This window comes from Rhinoderma darwinii, chromosome 3 (assembly GCF_050947455.1).
Source record: "Rhinoderma darwinii isolate aRhiDar2 chromosome 3, aRhiDar2.hap1, whole genome shotgun sequence".
Taxonomy (NCBI): domain Eukaryota; kingdom Metazoa; phylum Chordata; class Amphibia; order Anura; family Rhinodermatidae; genus Rhinoderma; species Rhinoderma darwinii.
Genome location: NC_134689.1, coordinates 252,370,995 through 252,388,570, shown reverse-complemented (window position 1 = coordinate 252,388,570; position 17,576 = coordinate 252,370,995). Strand labels below are relative to the sequence as shown.

The 17,576-nt window shown below is 38.6% G+C and overlaps 1 protein-coding gene across 1 annotated transcript in view; it reads left to right on the top strand.

The window, feature by feature from the left end:
• Positions 1 to 17,576, top strand: part of NPTN (neuroplastin) — a 95,236-nt gene that overhangs the window by 26,560 nt on the left and 51,100 nt on the right. The window contains exon 2 of the mRNA XM_075857743.1: positions 9,936 to 10,283. Coding sequence (XP_075713858.1) covers positions 9,936 to 10,283 — 348 coding nt within the window. The remainder of the gene's footprint in view (positions 1 to 9,935; positions 10,284 to 17,576) is intronic.

The window sequence follows — 17,576 nt, the reverse complement described above, 5'->3', positions numbered from 1 at the left end:
ACTCTTTCAGCACCCTGGACAGTACCATGCTCGTCGCTCGGAAACGGAAACACGGAGTGCACACGGCCGCTAAAACGGGCACACGGATCCGTCAAAAACGGCAGCGAAAACGGTGTCTGAAGTGTGCACGAGGCTTTAAGCATTTCAAAAGTTTTTAAACTGTTATTGACAAATGCATCAAGTTTATGCAAAGACTCAATATTTACAGCATTGATCCTTCTTTTTCAAGAATTCTGCAGTTCGCCTTGGCATGCTGGATTTCCGCTTCTGGGCCAATTCTTGACTGATGGTAACACATTCTTACCGAATCAGTGCTTGGAGTTTATCACAATTTCTGTGTTTTTGCTAGTCCTCCTGCTAATTAAGGATTGACCACAGGTTCCCAATGGAATGGAGTTCTGGGGAGTTTACTGGCCATGGACCCAAAATGTAAATGTTTTGTTCACCGAGCCACTTAGTTATCACTTTTGCCTTCTGACATGGTGCTCCATCATGCTGGAAAAAGCATTGTTTATCAATAAAATTGCTCCTGGATGGTTGGGAGAAGTTGCTCTTACAGGATGTTTAGATACCATTCTTTATTCATGGAAGTGTTCATAGGAAAAATTGTGAGTGAACACACTCCCTCGGATGAAAAGCAACCCCACACATGAATGATCTCAGGATCCTTTACTGTTGGCATGACACAGGACTCATGGTAGCGCTCACCTTTTCTTCCCCGGACAATCATTCTTCCAGATGTCCCAAACAGTCTCAAGGGGGCTTCATCAGAGAAAATAACTTTTACCCTAGCCCCCTGCATTCCAATCCCTGTATTTCCTGTGGAATGTCAGTTTGTCCTTCATTTTTGCAGGGAAGTGGCTTCTTTGCTGCCCTTCTTGACACCAGGCAATCCTCCAAAAGCATTTGCCTCACTGCGCGTGCAGATGCACGGACACCTACCTGCTGCCATTCCTCAGCAACCTTTTTCTTGTCTTTGTGATTCTTACCATTATTATGGGCATATTGGGTCCCTTTAGTGGTGACCTATTCTATTTACCTTTGGTTGCAGAGATGGTAGAGGGAGATGATAGTTCAGTTTTCTGGTGCATTGGTAGTTGGTTCATTAGCGAGCTATGTATGGGGTCTTGGGGGAGGGTGTTGGTGGGCAGGAGGGGAGATTGAGGTTTTTTTTTCGCCTTTTGTTGGCCATTTATAAAGAACCATGCTGAAAATAGGGTCATGGAACATTAGGGGGGCCACTGCAAGACTAAAGCGGTAAGCTATCTTTAACTTATTTAGGAATTACCTCCCCGCGATTATATGTCTTCAGGAGACCCATTTGGTCAAAGATAAAATTAGGAGCTTTCAGAGAGGCTGAATAGCCCAGTCTTACCATTCGGTTTACATATCTTTTTCTGGGGGAGTTTCCATGTTAGTACACAGGAAAGCAGACGCTCAGATTTATGACACCCTTATTGATACAGAAGGAAGCTATATCATCCTATATGGATATTTTGATGGAGTAACCTGTGTTCTTGCAGCGGTTTACCCCCCCCCCCCCCCTTTCGTCATGTGTGATCAGGGTGGTCTCTCATTTGGTATTGAAACCAAAATGCCCTTTCTTAATAATTGGAGATTTCAATTCAAGTCATGGATGCTGAGTTAGATTGATTCAGGAAAAAAAAATACTATCACATAGGTCAGCAACTAAGCTAATAGGTTTAATGTCTGAATTTGGCTGGCTTGATATATGGCGGATGAGGAACCCCCATGTTAAGAAGTTTTCATGCTTTACAAGTTCTAGGGAGGTGATGTCAAGAATTGATACCTTCATCAATAAAGTAATATTAAAGTAGATAAAGAGTGTCATATGAACCGCATGGGGTCTCCGACAATGCTCCTCTTATAGTCCAGCTTGATCTGAGCTCGAGATGGTTTAGTAAGGTATGTAAGATCTTTCCATTAGTCTTGGTGAAAATTCCATTCCACGAGAGCGATAATGAATTGTCCGTATTTCTGGAAGCCAACTCGGGTTACCTGGATTTGGCGATATGGGATAACCTAAAAGCATTCATTAGGGGAATTGTTTTCAAAAACCCAAACATTAAGAAAACCCAGTATATTCAAAGAGATGTTATTAAAGAAACAACTAGAGGAGATGGAAAAGCAATATGTAGATAATCCTTCAGAAGCTACTGATTCTCAATGAAAAGTCTTCCAAATTAAATATAAAAAGTTGGTACAGTAGGAAGCACAATCAAATTTTTTTGAGTCGCAAACAATACTATTTTGAAGCCAGTAAATCAAGTTAAGTTTTGGCCCATATTGTAAGTAACCAACGGCCTTCTAATTCTGTTTCCTCCATTAAAAACACACAGGGGCAACTTGTTCACGATGCTAGGGAAGTAGTAGAAGAATTCAGAGGGTTCTATCAAGACCTGTACCGCTCTAGGTTAAAAGACTCTTTGGAGAGCATAGATAGTTATCTGGATGGAATTGCCTAATATTGATAACGAACAAATATCAATGTTAGATCACCTGATCGAACATCTGAAGAATTGAGAGCATCCTTGCTGGAAACGCCAAGTAACAAAGTTGTGCGGTTAGACTGAATTCCATTTGAACAATATAACTTTTATATCTGGATAAATTAATCCCTATTTTAGTGTAAACAGCTAATTTTTCCTATGTTAGAGGTAGGCTTCCCGAGTCTATGGAGGCCACAGAAATTATTGTGATCCCTAAGAAAGATAAGGACCCTCTCTTGCCAGAATCGTACTGGCCTATTTCACTGTTGAATACTGACGTCAAGCTTTTGGCCGGCAGACTGATGAAGGTAATGAACAGTATAATTCAACCGGATCAGACCGGGTTTATTCTGGGCAGGGTTATGGTAAAGAATGTCTGCCGAGTATTTGCAAATTTACAATACGGGAAAGTTTACACTAAGGGTGCTACCCTCTCAATCGATGCTATGAATACTTTCAATACAGTAGATTGGCGGTTTTTGTTTTTTTAAGGCTTTTGGGTTTTGTATCCGGGAAAAATTCATAAATTGGATTAAATTACTGTATAGACCACCACGGAGGAGGCATGAATGTTTAGAAATCATCTTACTGAAACACATCATTACTGAAGTGTTTAGACAATGAATAGACATTCCTTCCAGCCAGGACGGGATGTCTATTCACAATCTCTGCACTTCGTTAACGTTTGTTTGGTACTTACAGCAGAGCAAGCGTAATCTTGCGAGATCTCGCTGTAAATGACAGGTTACAGCGAGATTACACTTTGCTCTGCTGTAAGTACCAAAACAAACGTTAACGAAGTGCAGGGATTTTGAATCGACATCTCGTCCTGGCTGGAAGGAATATCTATTCATTGTCTAAACACTTCAGTAATGTTAATATGTAAGTATAAGACAGCACATAGTGAATAACGCAATGTCACTATGCGCTGACTAAATGAATGGAGAGGAGTGCATGATGCTGATTGGTCAGCGTCATACACTCCCTTTACAACGCCCACTTGGTCTAAAGTAAAAACACGCCCACTTGGGCATTAAGAAACGAATTAGCATAAAGCTAAAATCGCTCCTAACGTGGTCAAAATAGATTGTTTTTCTAAATCAAAAGCACTGCTGTTACCTACATTATAGCACCGATCTCCTTATGTAGGAGATAGGGCACTTATAATGTGGTGACAGTCTCTATAACTTAGAAAGGGGAATGCGCCAAGGTTGTCTTTTTATCCCCCCTTTTATTTACTTTAGTAATTGAGGTTTTGGCAATGAAGATAAGAACCTCTGAGAATGTAGTGGGTTTCCAATGGGTACTAAGGTCTATAAAATATTGTTATACGCAGACTATGTTCTTCTGTTTATAGGGGACCTAATTTGGAACGGGAGAAAAAAATCTCATTAAATACTCTGTTCTTGCTCTCCCGGTAACCAAAAGGGGCTTTGCCCTTCCTGATTGGAGGAAGTACTTTTTAGCTTCTCAGTTCCAACAGTGCAGGGACTGGGGGCTAATAGATTTTTGTTGAAAACACTAGGGGACAAATGGTCTAATATATTCGAAGCTCTAGAAGCTGGGCTTCTGAATTTCCCTGATATGGGACTTGGGCCTATGGGTTTATGATAACCAGCAGTGGGTCTGGGATGCTGTCAAACTCATTGAAGAAATGAATACCTTTATTGAAGTCACTACTCTATGGGACAATAGGAATATTGGTGAGTTTGACTGCCTCCCGGCTCTTGGTTTTGGAAAAAGCATTACATCACAAGAATATCACATTTATTTAATAATGCACAACTAAAAACTTTTACGGAACTGCAAAGACTGTACAAGCTCCCTGATTAGGGTCTGTTTAGATATTTTCAAATCATGCCTTTTTGGCCATTAAATATAAATCACGGTTCGTTCTTACAACTTTTCAATCATTAGAATGTTTAAAAAATAAGAAAGGACATTTGTCCTCATTATATAAAAGATTTATTTTAGGGGATGAAGGAGATCATATTAAATCATAAGGAAAGTGGGATAAAGATCTTGGGATTAGGATCGATTTGGGGGTTAGTTTACAAACCTATTAGAGAAGCATCATTAAGTCACGATCACCTATTTTTTTTTGTGTTTCTGTTTTATGATCAATCATAAACTTTATTACACACCAAAGCTTTAAAAGGTTATGGGGTTAAGGAATAACGATAATTGTCAGAAATGCGGTATACATCAAGTGGATCTCATCCACTTGTGGCGTAGTCCCAAGCTACAAAGATACTGGAGTGGAGTAGCAGCATCTATTTCTAAATTGCAATGGAAATGATGCTGATGATTTTTACCACCTCTGCTCGTTGAAAGACTGGTTGTAGCACACTAATTAGAAAGAATTTTATTTCTGGCAAGATTGGTTATCATTTATAAATGGATTTCAAAAGATTTCCCACAGGAAGTAGAATGGCACCATAAGGTGAGTAGAGTGATGCTTTTAGAAAGATTATATTACTTGACACTAAGTAAAGAGGAAGGGGGGAATTTTTTTTTTATAACATCTGGGACAGATGGATAGTCGTACTATCCCCCGAACAGAAAAAGACCTTAGAGCTGGTTTAAAATGTGTTCGTAGTTTGAGTAATGCTGTTGTTTTTTTATTCTTTGTCTCCCCTCTCCTCCCCATGCAATATTTTCCAGGGTTTTAGTGGGTGATTGTTGGTTTTTCAGTATTATCTATTTGAACCTCTTTCGGGATGGTGTCTGTACTACATAATACTTTGTTTAATATAATGTTAACAAAAAAAAAACGAAGAACATTTTCCAAGTTATGTAGTGTGGAATATTTTGATATAATTCAACAATAATAAAAAATATTATAAAAAAAAATTCCTCAGCAAGCTCTGCACTGGTTTTGAAACAATCCCGTAGCTTATTCCGCTTTGGGAGATGGTCCTGGCACTTGCTTGACTTTCTTGTGCCCTGAAGCCTTTTTCACAGCAATTGAACCTCTCTCCTTGAAGTTCTTGATAATCCGATAAATGGTTGATGTAGGGGCAATCTTACAAGCAGCAATGTCCCTGACTGTAAAGCCCTTTTGATGCAAAGCAATGATAATTGCACGTGTTTCCTTGGAGGTAACCATGGTTAACAGAAGAAGACTATGATTTCAAGCACCATCCCCCTTTTAAGCAACCAGCCTGCTCTTATAATTCAATCAGCATGACTGATAATCAGCTGCCTTGTACTTGTTAAGACTTTCACTTGATCTAACGACAAGATCGCTGAAATGTCAGCAGGTCATTTTGTGGCAGGGCTGAAATGCAGTAGAAATGGGGTTTTTATGATCAAGTTAATTTTCATGGCTAGGAATGACCTTGCAATTAATGGCAATTCATCTAATCACTCTTCATAACAATCTAGAGCTAAATTGCAACTATATAAATTCAATCAGCAAACTTTGTACATTTTTGGTTTCCTATCTCAAAACTTTTGGCCAGGCTAGTATGCTCCTCAGTAACTATACATGTATGTTTATTGTTAATCAGTAAACTCCTATATTCTGTTTAATCAACACAAGGTCCGTAACATAGCCACAATTTCCATGGTTTTCATCGCTTGGTAGTGTAGACCAGGTGGACACAGACTTTTTGTAGCGCTACTGATTGATTTTTAACTATTGCAAGAAGCTATCCTGTCCGCATGGGCCAGTATTTCTCCAAAACAATTTAAACACCTAGTGGAATCTATACCACAACGAATTGCTGTTGATCTGAAGGCTTTTGGAAGTCCAACACACTATTAGATCAGTGTCTTTAATAAGTGAACATTCCGTGTACATGCAAACCATAAAAAAGCTTGTACTGAGGATTTTACAAACCTGTGAACTACTGATGTACTATACACAAAAATAAAATCAGCTAACATTTTGTCACTAGATCTATCATCTATGGTCCCATGCATTCTTCCATTTTTTTTGTCTCACTACAGCTTTCAGGGTGTTTAGAGAATACCAGGGTTATATAAAATTGAAGCAGGCTGTAGGAGTGGCCTTTTATTAAACCAAAAAAGGAAATCTTGATATCATGCAATTATATTCGTCAAAATACAATTTTATTAAACAAATGTACAATTTATTACACATCAGTACAAGAGTACAAAAATAACCCCCCTCCAAAGTATATACTATAGACATTTAAAATATATTAAAAGAAAGCCAGGTGACTCCTAATATGATATCGTAGATCATGAGTAGTGGTAACTCCTCACAAAATACATATACCCCTCAGGTGAAATACGAACTGAATACCATGTGTGTTACTGTGTACACAAAGTAAAAAACACGATCAATTAGAACAATAGAATATTGGATATAAAAATAGCGTGACCATACTAGTAATCCTATTTCAAAACGGTGTAAGAAAAAAGATAACAGTACGATTTGTAACACACACCGATTTAAAGTTACTGGTGATGATAATTCAGCATACCTGAGGAGGACATGATGAGAGTATGATTTGGCACCTGGACACCGAGCACCTCGACGCGCGTTTCGCAACCTTCGTCAGGAGGTGTGATTGCTACTCTGACAGTTCCAGTTTAAATACAGTGTAAGAGAACCCCAATTACCAATGGTGCATCGCGCATCGCTCACGCCCACCGTCGGCGTCATGACGAGCACCACTAAATGCAAAGCATCAGCGATGTCCGTCATTATCCTGACTACTTCCGGTCTGAGAGTGGTGAGTGCCGCAGCGCACCATAATCAAACATCATAATTCTACAAATGCATCATTAATAAGGTGATATCAACCATATATCTACAAAAGATTATAAGACAAACATTGACATGGACATTTTTAAATATTTAAATATATACCAATGCATCCCATACAATGCAATCATCAGTATGCATAACTGGTTATGTAGTGCATATAACTAGATTGCAAATGATACTATTAGAACTGGATTTAAAAACATATAGTATCCGCATACGACACACAGTTGATATTCAATGTGCGGAATAAAGTGAAAGAATAAAGTAACATTAAAACCAAGCACACCATTGTTTTTCTTGTGAAATTCTCGATAAGTTTGTGTCACATGACCCTCTTCCCATTGAAAAACCTAAAGTCGGATACAAAATGTCCGACTTCAAAATGGCCGCCATGGTCAACACCCAGCTTAAAAAGTTTCCCCCCTCCCATATACTAATGTGCCACAAACAGGAAGTTAATATCACTAACCATTCCCATTTTATTTAGGTGTATCCATATAAATGGCCCACCCTGTGTGTGTGTGTGTGTGTGTGTGTGTGTGTGTGTGTGTATATATATATATATATATATCTCTATCATGTTTATATTATGTAGTTTCCAATTATGTAACATCAAAACATAAGAACCAACGAGTCAAAATTGTGTTCCATGGTGAATACATGTCACAACATTTTGGTATTAAAATATAAAAGAAAACATGCGATTCCGTGTCAGAAAAGGAGCTAAGCTGATTCATATGTGAGATTTTGCCCAACTAAGCAATTATCAAGATTTGTGTAAAGGCTGAACTCTTTGCTTAACTGCATGATCAACTTATGGCTCATGGAGGCTGCACAGCAGTACATAGGTGCCACCTTCAATAGGCGCCAAATTCTTCTAGGGAAAAATATCTCTAATATGGTATGTGATGGAGCATGCCACAATAACTTTTTCTCAAGTCTATTAGAAAAAAAAAGCATATGGATGTAGAATATGGGCTCATAGAATTCTAATGATGTTGTATTATGGATCGGTATCACATGGATGCATAATATGGCTGTGTGAAGGCACAGCAATATGAAGGAATAATGTACAACTATGTTCACACTAAGTCTTCATGCCAAGTTAACAACCACATTGTTGTGCTGTAATAGGAGTAAGCATATTAAAAATTAGGCCACCTTGAGCAATACTAAAGACAGTTGCTACGGCAACCTGGGGTTTTGACAAGCTAATCATATTTCCGCAGCCTACAGAAATGCTCTAAAAATATAATTTAACCTTAAGTAAACAGATCTGTTTGCATTGCAGGTCATTAATATGCATGTTTTGTGCCTTCTTTTGGTTTAAGGGTATGTTTTTTGGGTTGTTTTTTTTGTCCCTTTTTTTTATTTTCATTTCTTTTTGTTCCTAATAAATTAAAGAAAATATTAGAGGATGAGTTTGTCTTGAAGGTTTCTTTTTATTTATTCCTCGTTGTAGAGCTTAACTGGCACCACTCTAGTTGCAGCTCTGAATTTGTATGGCAGTTGAAGAAATGGCACACCCACTTCTTAATTTTAGATTTTCATAATTGCACTTGGCACATTAATCTGTGAAATATTCCTTGTGTGTCTGTGTTGTGCAGTTTTAATGTAATTGTTGTTTGTGTGTGTCAGGGCTGTTCCTCGCTAAATAAATGTTGTGCGTGATCATGCTCACTGTGCCAGCCCTTCATTACCAGATTACAGCTCAGCAATCAAAGCATCAGTAAGGTGGTGCGTGAATGTGCAGCTAATCTAAGGAAGCTGGTAGGCAGCTGTAGAGGATGCTGCAATGCAGGGCAGGGTAGAGAATCAGGAATGGGAAATCTCGTGAGAGAAGGAGGGGGGTTATAGCACAGGTAACTGCTCGGAGGAGATTCTGCTATAAATGAGCTGCTATCAAATGCTTCCTTATTATCATTTTATCGTTTTTAAAGTAAAAAAGAAAGGAAGCTATTCTAGACAGCCTGATAGGTGCCTATTAATTCAATCATCATAGTGGGGGGGGGGGGGGGCATTGACTTATGCACTAAGTATATAAGTGAATGCTCCTAGATCAAGGAATCTTTTAGTTTGGTAAACAGTTGGATTTCCTTGTGTTTTTTATTTGAGTGATACACCTTTTACTGTAATGTTTAGAGCAGTTTGTTTTGCTTGGCAGTGATATAATGGCATGTAAACATTTTTTCCACATTTTATAGTACATGTCCTCACAGTTTTATTTTTTACACATTAGGGGCATCTTTTTGTAAAAAGTATTTTATGGCTAAATGGAGCTACGCATAGATCAGTACTTTTTTTTTGTTTCATTCATTTAGAAAATAATTAAAAAAATGATTTCATCAACAATGATTGCAACTCTGAATAAGAGCTACAACTTTTTAACTTCCATTTTAGGAGACTGGGCATATCCTTTGATAGTGTAATGTATAATGTAAAACCTGGTACACTTACGAAGTTTGTGTTCTGACATATATATACATACCTATATGGCCTTTTTTTCCACCTCTTTCCCCACTTAATCTGCCAGTCATACTAAAAGCAATTCTATATAATCTTTTGTTTATCTGCATTCTTATTTGCTTTTTTTTTTATCTTTTTCTTTCTTTTTCTTTCTACACCTTATCCTTTTCTTCCCACTGGCCTATTGCTGCCTCTCTGCTAAACCCCTCTAACCATAGCTGGGTTTGTCAAGTCGCCAATGTCAGAAACTAAGCTAACAGGGGATGCCTTTGAACTATACTGTGATGTGGCTGGGATCCCCACACCAGAGATCCAATGGTGGTATGCTGAAGTGAACCGGGTTGAGTCTTTCAAACAGCTGTGGGATGGTGCAAGGAAGCGCCGGGTCACCATTAACACAGCCACAGGCACAAATTGTGTGAGTGTGCTGAGAATAACTCGTCTGACACTGGAAGATTCTGGCACCTATGAGTGCCGGGCAAGCAACGACCCCCGAAGAAATGACCTGAGACAAAACCCAGCCATAACATGGATCCGAGCCCAGGCCACCGTAAGCGTCCTACAGAGTGAGTCCACCCTCCTCCCGTATCGTAGTGGATTTGTAGTAGCTAGATGAGCTCTAGTGAAACTGTCTGTGCTTCACTTTCCTCACAAACCCACCACCTGAGATCCTTGATAAACCATCTTGTTGTCTCGTCTTTTTGACCCTCGATTCTTCCACCATGCGTAGTCTTTAGACGCTTCTTTCAACTGCTTTCTTATCCTAGGAGTCGCGGAACCGGGGATCTTGGTGCAGTAATATAATGCTCCCTTTATTTATCTTTTCTGGTTATATTTTCTTGTGTGCTGTTTTTTTTTTTTTTTTTTAATGACTTTTACTTTACGATCTAACTCAGTCTTTCTTTTATCCTGCGTTACAGCTCTTCAGATAATCCAGTAAAAGAGTAACATTTCCCATGTTTCATGTATTTTTTTTTAAGTGAACAGTCTTTATAGCGTTTAGACTTTTTGTTCTTTTTTTACTATTCGTCTGCTCCGTTTGTATTTTGAGCTTTCCCGTAATCGTGGCTTTGATTCTGTAGGTCTGTAAACTTTTTTTTCAATTGCTAAATTTAAGTGTCCGAGTACTCCTAGGTTGCTTGTTTTTTTTTTACTTGTAATTTATGTAATCCTTTTTCTTGGCATACCGTTTTCTCAGCATTTTAGTTTGTTACAGTTTTATGGTCACTAATTCTTATTTCAGGAGAAAAAAAGTTAACGTAAGGTATTTTCTGTCTTTTTTTGTTATGGCAGTTCCGTGAAGCATTTTTTATTTAATTCAATCATATTAATTGAAGAAAGCTTACTGTCCTTATAAACACATGTCCTTGGGTTTCACATTAGAGTTGCAACTGATTTCTCATAGTACTGTGTTTTTACTTATTTCTACAGGCCAATTCTTCCTGCCTGTAAATTGATTAAAGGTTATCTAAATCTCCTCCCCCTTGCTATGTTGTAACGCAACAAATTGTGTTCTCCCATCTCAAGCTTTGCAGAAAGGTGAAAGCTAACTCTGAATGGAGAACACTGCAGGAACAAGTGGTCAGAATATTAAGCAGCATGTTTTGGCAGCTTGTTCTGCTTCGTGATCTTGCAGCAATGTATACCAGACCCTCACCATTACTCCTTGTGTGGTTAGAGCACAGACTCCGCATTGTGCTTGTAACTGTTCAGAAATGTTTTCCTAGCAACGTACTTTTGTATACACATACCAAGAGATCCTATTATTCCCTTGTTAGGCAGCTTTTTGCTGTACTGCCATAGATCTACTTTTGGAGAAGCACCACATTATATATACACAGGCCAAGACCATGGTTATTTTGGATTAAATTTTCCTTGTTTTGCTCACCATTCCAAAAAGGTTGATTACGGTAAGCAGTTTAGAGTATGTAAGTATATTTACAAAGGAAGAATCGTGGTCATTAAAACCTGGTTAATCATTTTGTGTACTGTTGTTAAACAAGCTATAATAACTCTTGACATTTAGAGGAGTCTATTACTAGTAAGTTGATTACTAACATCCGGTTTAACCAACCCACTTTCAATATTCAAATTTTGGGAATTAAATGTATTGTGTGGTAAACTGGTATGGCTGCTGAATACAGCAATATTAAATCTTCACAGCATCGCAGTATTAGAAATTTCTAATATTATGTTATGTCTGTTTTTTCCCCCTCTTCCTGCTGACCAATGTGGCATGTAGTGTCCATCCCCCTCCTCCTTGTTTAATGTGGGATATCCAGTCAAACAAGGCTGTGACTGATGCCTGACAGTGGTATCCATTACCCATAGACAATTATGGGATACATTTAACTTTCATGACACATCCTTCAAATGGATGCAATAAAAGCCTATAGGTGGTGGATGCCACTGTTAGGCATCAGTCACCCATGAGCACTCATGACATCCATTAACGTATAAGTCATTAAAAGCTCATGACGTATAAGTTTCACGGATGCCTGTAATAGATACCATGGCATCAGTCACCCATAGGCTCCCATGTTAACAAAGTGTATACTGCACGATATAAATTTTTTCTTTACTGGATACCTCTGTATGAAATGGAGCAAACTGCGGTGCTATTCCATACAGCAAAAACACTGTATTCCCAAAAGAACTCTATTTTGGCTTACTTTGATATAATGGGAACCTATGGGTAAGTTTGACATATGCACCATGAGCTTTTCGCGAAATGTGCAGGGAAAATGCATTGTGAAAAGGGCTGTGGGCAAGCATTGTAAACAATTCATGTTTTGAGTCTGATTTCCAGAATCGCTGTTTTTTTTTTTTTTTACTTCAAATCAATAAAAAGTGATTAAAAAGTCACAAAAAGGTACTAATGAAAACTGCAAATCCTCCTGCAAATAAAAAACAAGCCCTCATACAGCCATGCTGAAAAATGTTAAGAATCTAAATGCGGCGACACAAAAACAAATTATTTCCTAGAAAAATGTTTTTATAGTGCAAAAGTAGTAAAACGTAAAAAAGGTATACATTTTAGTATCTCATAATCATACTGACTCATATTATATGTATTACAAAGTGGTGCTATTAAGAATTACAACTCATCCCACGAAAAAAAAACCTTATACAGCTTATAAGGAGATGAAAAGAAATGAAAGAAATAGCTTTGTCCTTAAGACCGAAACTGGACGCATCCTTCACCTTTTCTCGCATCTGGACATAACTGTACATCCATTTTAGCGGAGCTTTCACGCAAATCACCATCTGCAGCTAACTGTTATATACAGCTGACATTTGGCTCTGGTCATTTCTAATAATGCAGATCTTGTTGGGAATGTTAATGTTCGTGAAAACCTCGGTAACAGTGATCATAATATAGTTACATTTTACCTATACTGTAAAAAACAAACGCAGGCTGGGAGGGCAAAAACATTTAATTTTAAGAAAGCCAATTTCCCCAGGATGAGGGCTGCAATTCAGGATATAGACTGGGAAGAACTAATGTCAAATAATGGAACAAATGATAAATGGGAGATTTTCAAATCTATTATAGTGCAAAATTTATTCCTATAGGTAACAAGTATAAACGACTCAAATTAAACCCCACATGGCTTACACCTTCTGTGAAAGGGGCATTACACGACAAAAAAAGGGCATTTAAAAAATACAAATCTGAGGGTACAGCTGTAGCCTTTGTAAAATATAAAGAGCTTAATAAAATCTGTAAAAATGTAATAAAATTAGCAAAAATACAAAATGAAAGGCAGGTGGCCAAGGATAGTAAAACAAATCCCAAAAAATTCTTCAAGTATATAAATGCTAAAAAGCCAAGGTCTGAACATGTAGGACCCCTAGATAGTGGTAATGGGGAGTTGGTCACAGGGGATCAAGAGAAGGCAGAGTTACTAAATGGGTTCTTTAGCTCTGTATATACAACAGAAGAAAGAGCAGCTGATGTAGCCGGTGCCAGTGCTGTTAATATATCAGTTGATATACTGAATTGGATGAATGTAGATATGGTCCAAGCTAAATTAAATAAAATAAATGTGCACAAGGCCCCGGGACCAGATGGGTTACACCCTAGAATTCTTAAAGGGAATGTGTTGCCCGAAAAACATGTTTTTTTTAAAAAAATTAAACATTTAGTGTGTGGGTGATTAAACATTGTTCAAATTTTTTTTATTTTTTTGCACGAGTCCAGGAAATATTATAAATTATTTCTAATTTATAATACTACCCATTTTTGGTCACTAGATGGAGCTGTTCCCAAAATTTCAGCATTGCAACGTTGGGTTAAAAGCCCTCGCTCTAGTGAGCTCTCAGCATTCCCCCCTCCTTTATCCTGGCTAGTGCCGGGATAAACGAGGGGTTTGAACGATGTAACCTCCTACACTGTGTGTCGCCATTTTTTGAGGTAACCCACGGTGTAGTAGGTTTACATACAGTAGTAAACACACACAAACACTAACATACATTGAAATCTCTTACCTGCTCCTGCCGCCGCGGCTCCCTCCGGCCCGTCCGCTCCCTTTGCTGCCGCTGTTCCATGTGCACAAGTCCGGAAGCCGCGACCGGAAGTAGTAATATTACTGTCCGGCCGCGACTTCCGGTCCACAGGAAAATGGCGCCGGACGGCGCCAATTTCGAATAGGACTGTGTGGGAGCGGCGCATGCGCAGTTCCCACACAGACGCCGTACACGGCAGTCAATGGGACGGGAGCCGTTCGCAGTCCCTATGGGACTGTGGCTGCCGTATTCCATGTCTGTGTGTGTCGTTAATCGACACACACAGAAATGGAACAAAAAATGGCAGCCCCCATAGGGAAGAAAAAAGTGTAAAAATAAGAAACAGTAAAACACAAACACACAAATGAAAATAAACGTTTATATTAAGGCACTAACATCTTTAACATATAAAAAAATTATTTGGGATGACACTGTTCCTTTAAAGAGCTTAGTTCAGTTATTTCTGTCCCCCTTTGCAAAGGCATTTGACACTGTCCCCCATAGACGCCTAATGGGTAAATTAAGGACTATAGGTTTAGAAAATATAGTTTGTAATTGGATTGAGAATTGGCTCAAGGACCGTATCCAGAGAGTTGCGGTCAATGATTCCTACTCTGAATGGTCCCCGGTAATAAGTGGTGTACCCCAGGGTTCAGTGCTGGGACCACTATTATTCAACTTATTTATTAATGATATAGAAGAGGGGATTAATAGCACTATTTCTATTTTTGCAGATGACACCAAGCTATGTAATATAGTTCAGTCTATGGAAGATGTTCATGAATTGCAGGCAGATTTAAACAAACTAAGTGTTTGGGCGTCCACTTGGCAGATGAAGTTTAATGTAGATAAATGTAAAGTTATGCATCTGGGTACCAACAACCTGCATGCATCATATGTCCTAGGGGGAGCTACACTGGCGGATTCACTTGTTGAGAAGGATCTGGGTGTACTTGTAAATCATAAACTCAATAACAGCATGCAGTGTCAATCAGCTGCTTCAAAGGCCAGCAGGATATTGTCGTGTATTAAAAGAGGCATGGACTCACGGGACAGGGATGTAATATTGCCACTTTACAAAGCATTAGTGAGGCCTCATCTAGAATATGCAGTTCAGTTCTGGGCTCCAGTTCATAGAAAGGATGCCCTGGAGTTGGAAAAAATACAAAGAAGAGCAATGAAGCTAATTAGGGGCATGGAGAATTTAAGTTATGAGGAAAGATTGAAAGAATTAAACCTATTTAGCCTTGAAAAAAGACGACTAAGGGGGGACATGATTAACTTATATAAATATATTAATGGCACATACAAAAAATATGGTGAAATCCTGTTCCTTGTAAAGCCCCCTCAAAAAACAAGGGGACACTCCCTCCATCTGGAGAAAAAAAGGTTCAAGCTGCAGAGGCGACAAGCCTTCTTTACCGTGAGAACTGTGAATCTATGGAATAGCCTACCGCAGGAGCTGGTCACAGCAGGGACAGTAGATGGCTTTAAAAAAGGGTTAGATAATTTCCTAGAACAAAAAAATATTAGCTCCTATGTGTAGAAATTTTTCCTTCCCTTTTCCCGTCCCTTGGTTGAACTTGATGAACATGTGTCTTTTTTCAGCCGTACTAACTATGTAACTATGTAACATCCTGCTGCAACGGCCAGGATCTGAGTTACCGCGGGTCCTGGCAGTTTAACCCCTTAGGGTATGTTCACACGTATTGAAAAATACAAGGCTAATTTTAAGAGAAAACGGTCTCCGAATAAAGGCGTTTTTTGGGGCTAATTTTGGTGTTCACAAGAGTATTTTGAGGATTTTTTGTTAAAAAAAATTTGCTTTTAAAAACACCTTCAAGAAGTGACATCCCACATTTTACAAAATCATGCTTGACTTATGTGTGGGGAAGAGAGATAGTTACTACAATTGTTCGTCCCCATGTATTTCCATCATGTTGGCATCACGTCTCCCAGTTTACACAGGGAGATGTGCTGCCGACGACAATAATATTTATTTCTGCTTAAACGACACGATCAGCTGATGAAAGAGCATTAATGTGAACGCTCGTTTGCCCGATGATTGGCCCATGTAAAAGTTAATGTGGTTAGACAGAAGAGGGTGCTCTCTCTGTTACCCCTTCTGCAGGACATGCTGATGTGTTGCCATGACTGTTATTGACAGGCAGTAATGCTTGCTAAAGCATTATAGAAGAGGTCAAACGATTTAATCATGATCAAGTGTTTACATTTAAAAAAAACAAAACAAAAAAAATCTCTCTACCATAAAAAAGTTTCTATTCTGCAAAATTGTAAAAAAAACATGTATAATAAAGTTAACACATCATTTAAACCGCACGGTAGGCGGTGTAAAAAAAAATAAAAATCACATGTTGCCCCCCCCCAAAAAAAAGTTAAAGGCTATGTGAACCTTTTAAAAGTGATATTTTTTTTTAAATAAAAATGTCTGTTTGATGCAAATGTCAAATTAGTTTTTATTGAATATTCTTTTTACTATTTGAGATACAGCTGCTTTATTATTCTCTGTATAGAGCAGCTGTATCTTTCCCGAAGACCTGAACCCGTCAGTCCCGCAGACCTGATGGGTTTAGTGTCAGGGGTCCATGCAGGATCCACCTGTAATCTATCACATCTAAGTTATGAACTTAGCAAAATCCAAGAATACAAGTCAGCACTCCAAATTCAGTAAAAAAAATAGGGATCACTTTAATTAACACTTGCAGCAAGTGGTGATTAAAGTGATCCTATTTTTTCACTGAATTTGGAGTGCTGACTTGTATCCTTGGATTTTCTGGCTATTTGGGACATTGGTTGTATGTCCGAACAGGAACTTTGCACCCTGCACTTACTGAACGGTGCTGCTTTTTCCCCGTTTTTTTAAGTTATGAACTTAGATGTGATGGATAACATGTGGATCCTGCGTGTCAGAGACATGCAGGACCCGCTTTCACTGAACCCGTCAGTCCCACGGACCTGACTGGTACAAGATTCAGCGAACGATACATCTGCTCTCTGTACAGGAAACAAAGCAGCTGTATCTCAAACAGTAAATATTTTTGATAACTAATTTGAAAGTTGCACCAAGCGCACTGACTTTTGTATTTTAAAAAATCACTTTCAAAGGTTTACACAGCCTTTTAATCAATAATTTATGTATACACCAAAATACCTCTTTTGAAAAAACAAGCCCACATATGGCTTTAAGAATTGATAAATAAAAAGTTGTGGCTCTTGGAATGTGGTGACAAACTCCCCCCTCCCCCCCCCCCCAATGATATGTCCTAAAACAGTATGTTCCCGAGGGCCGGGTACGCAGCATTTACAGTACCAACAAAGTGGTTCAGATT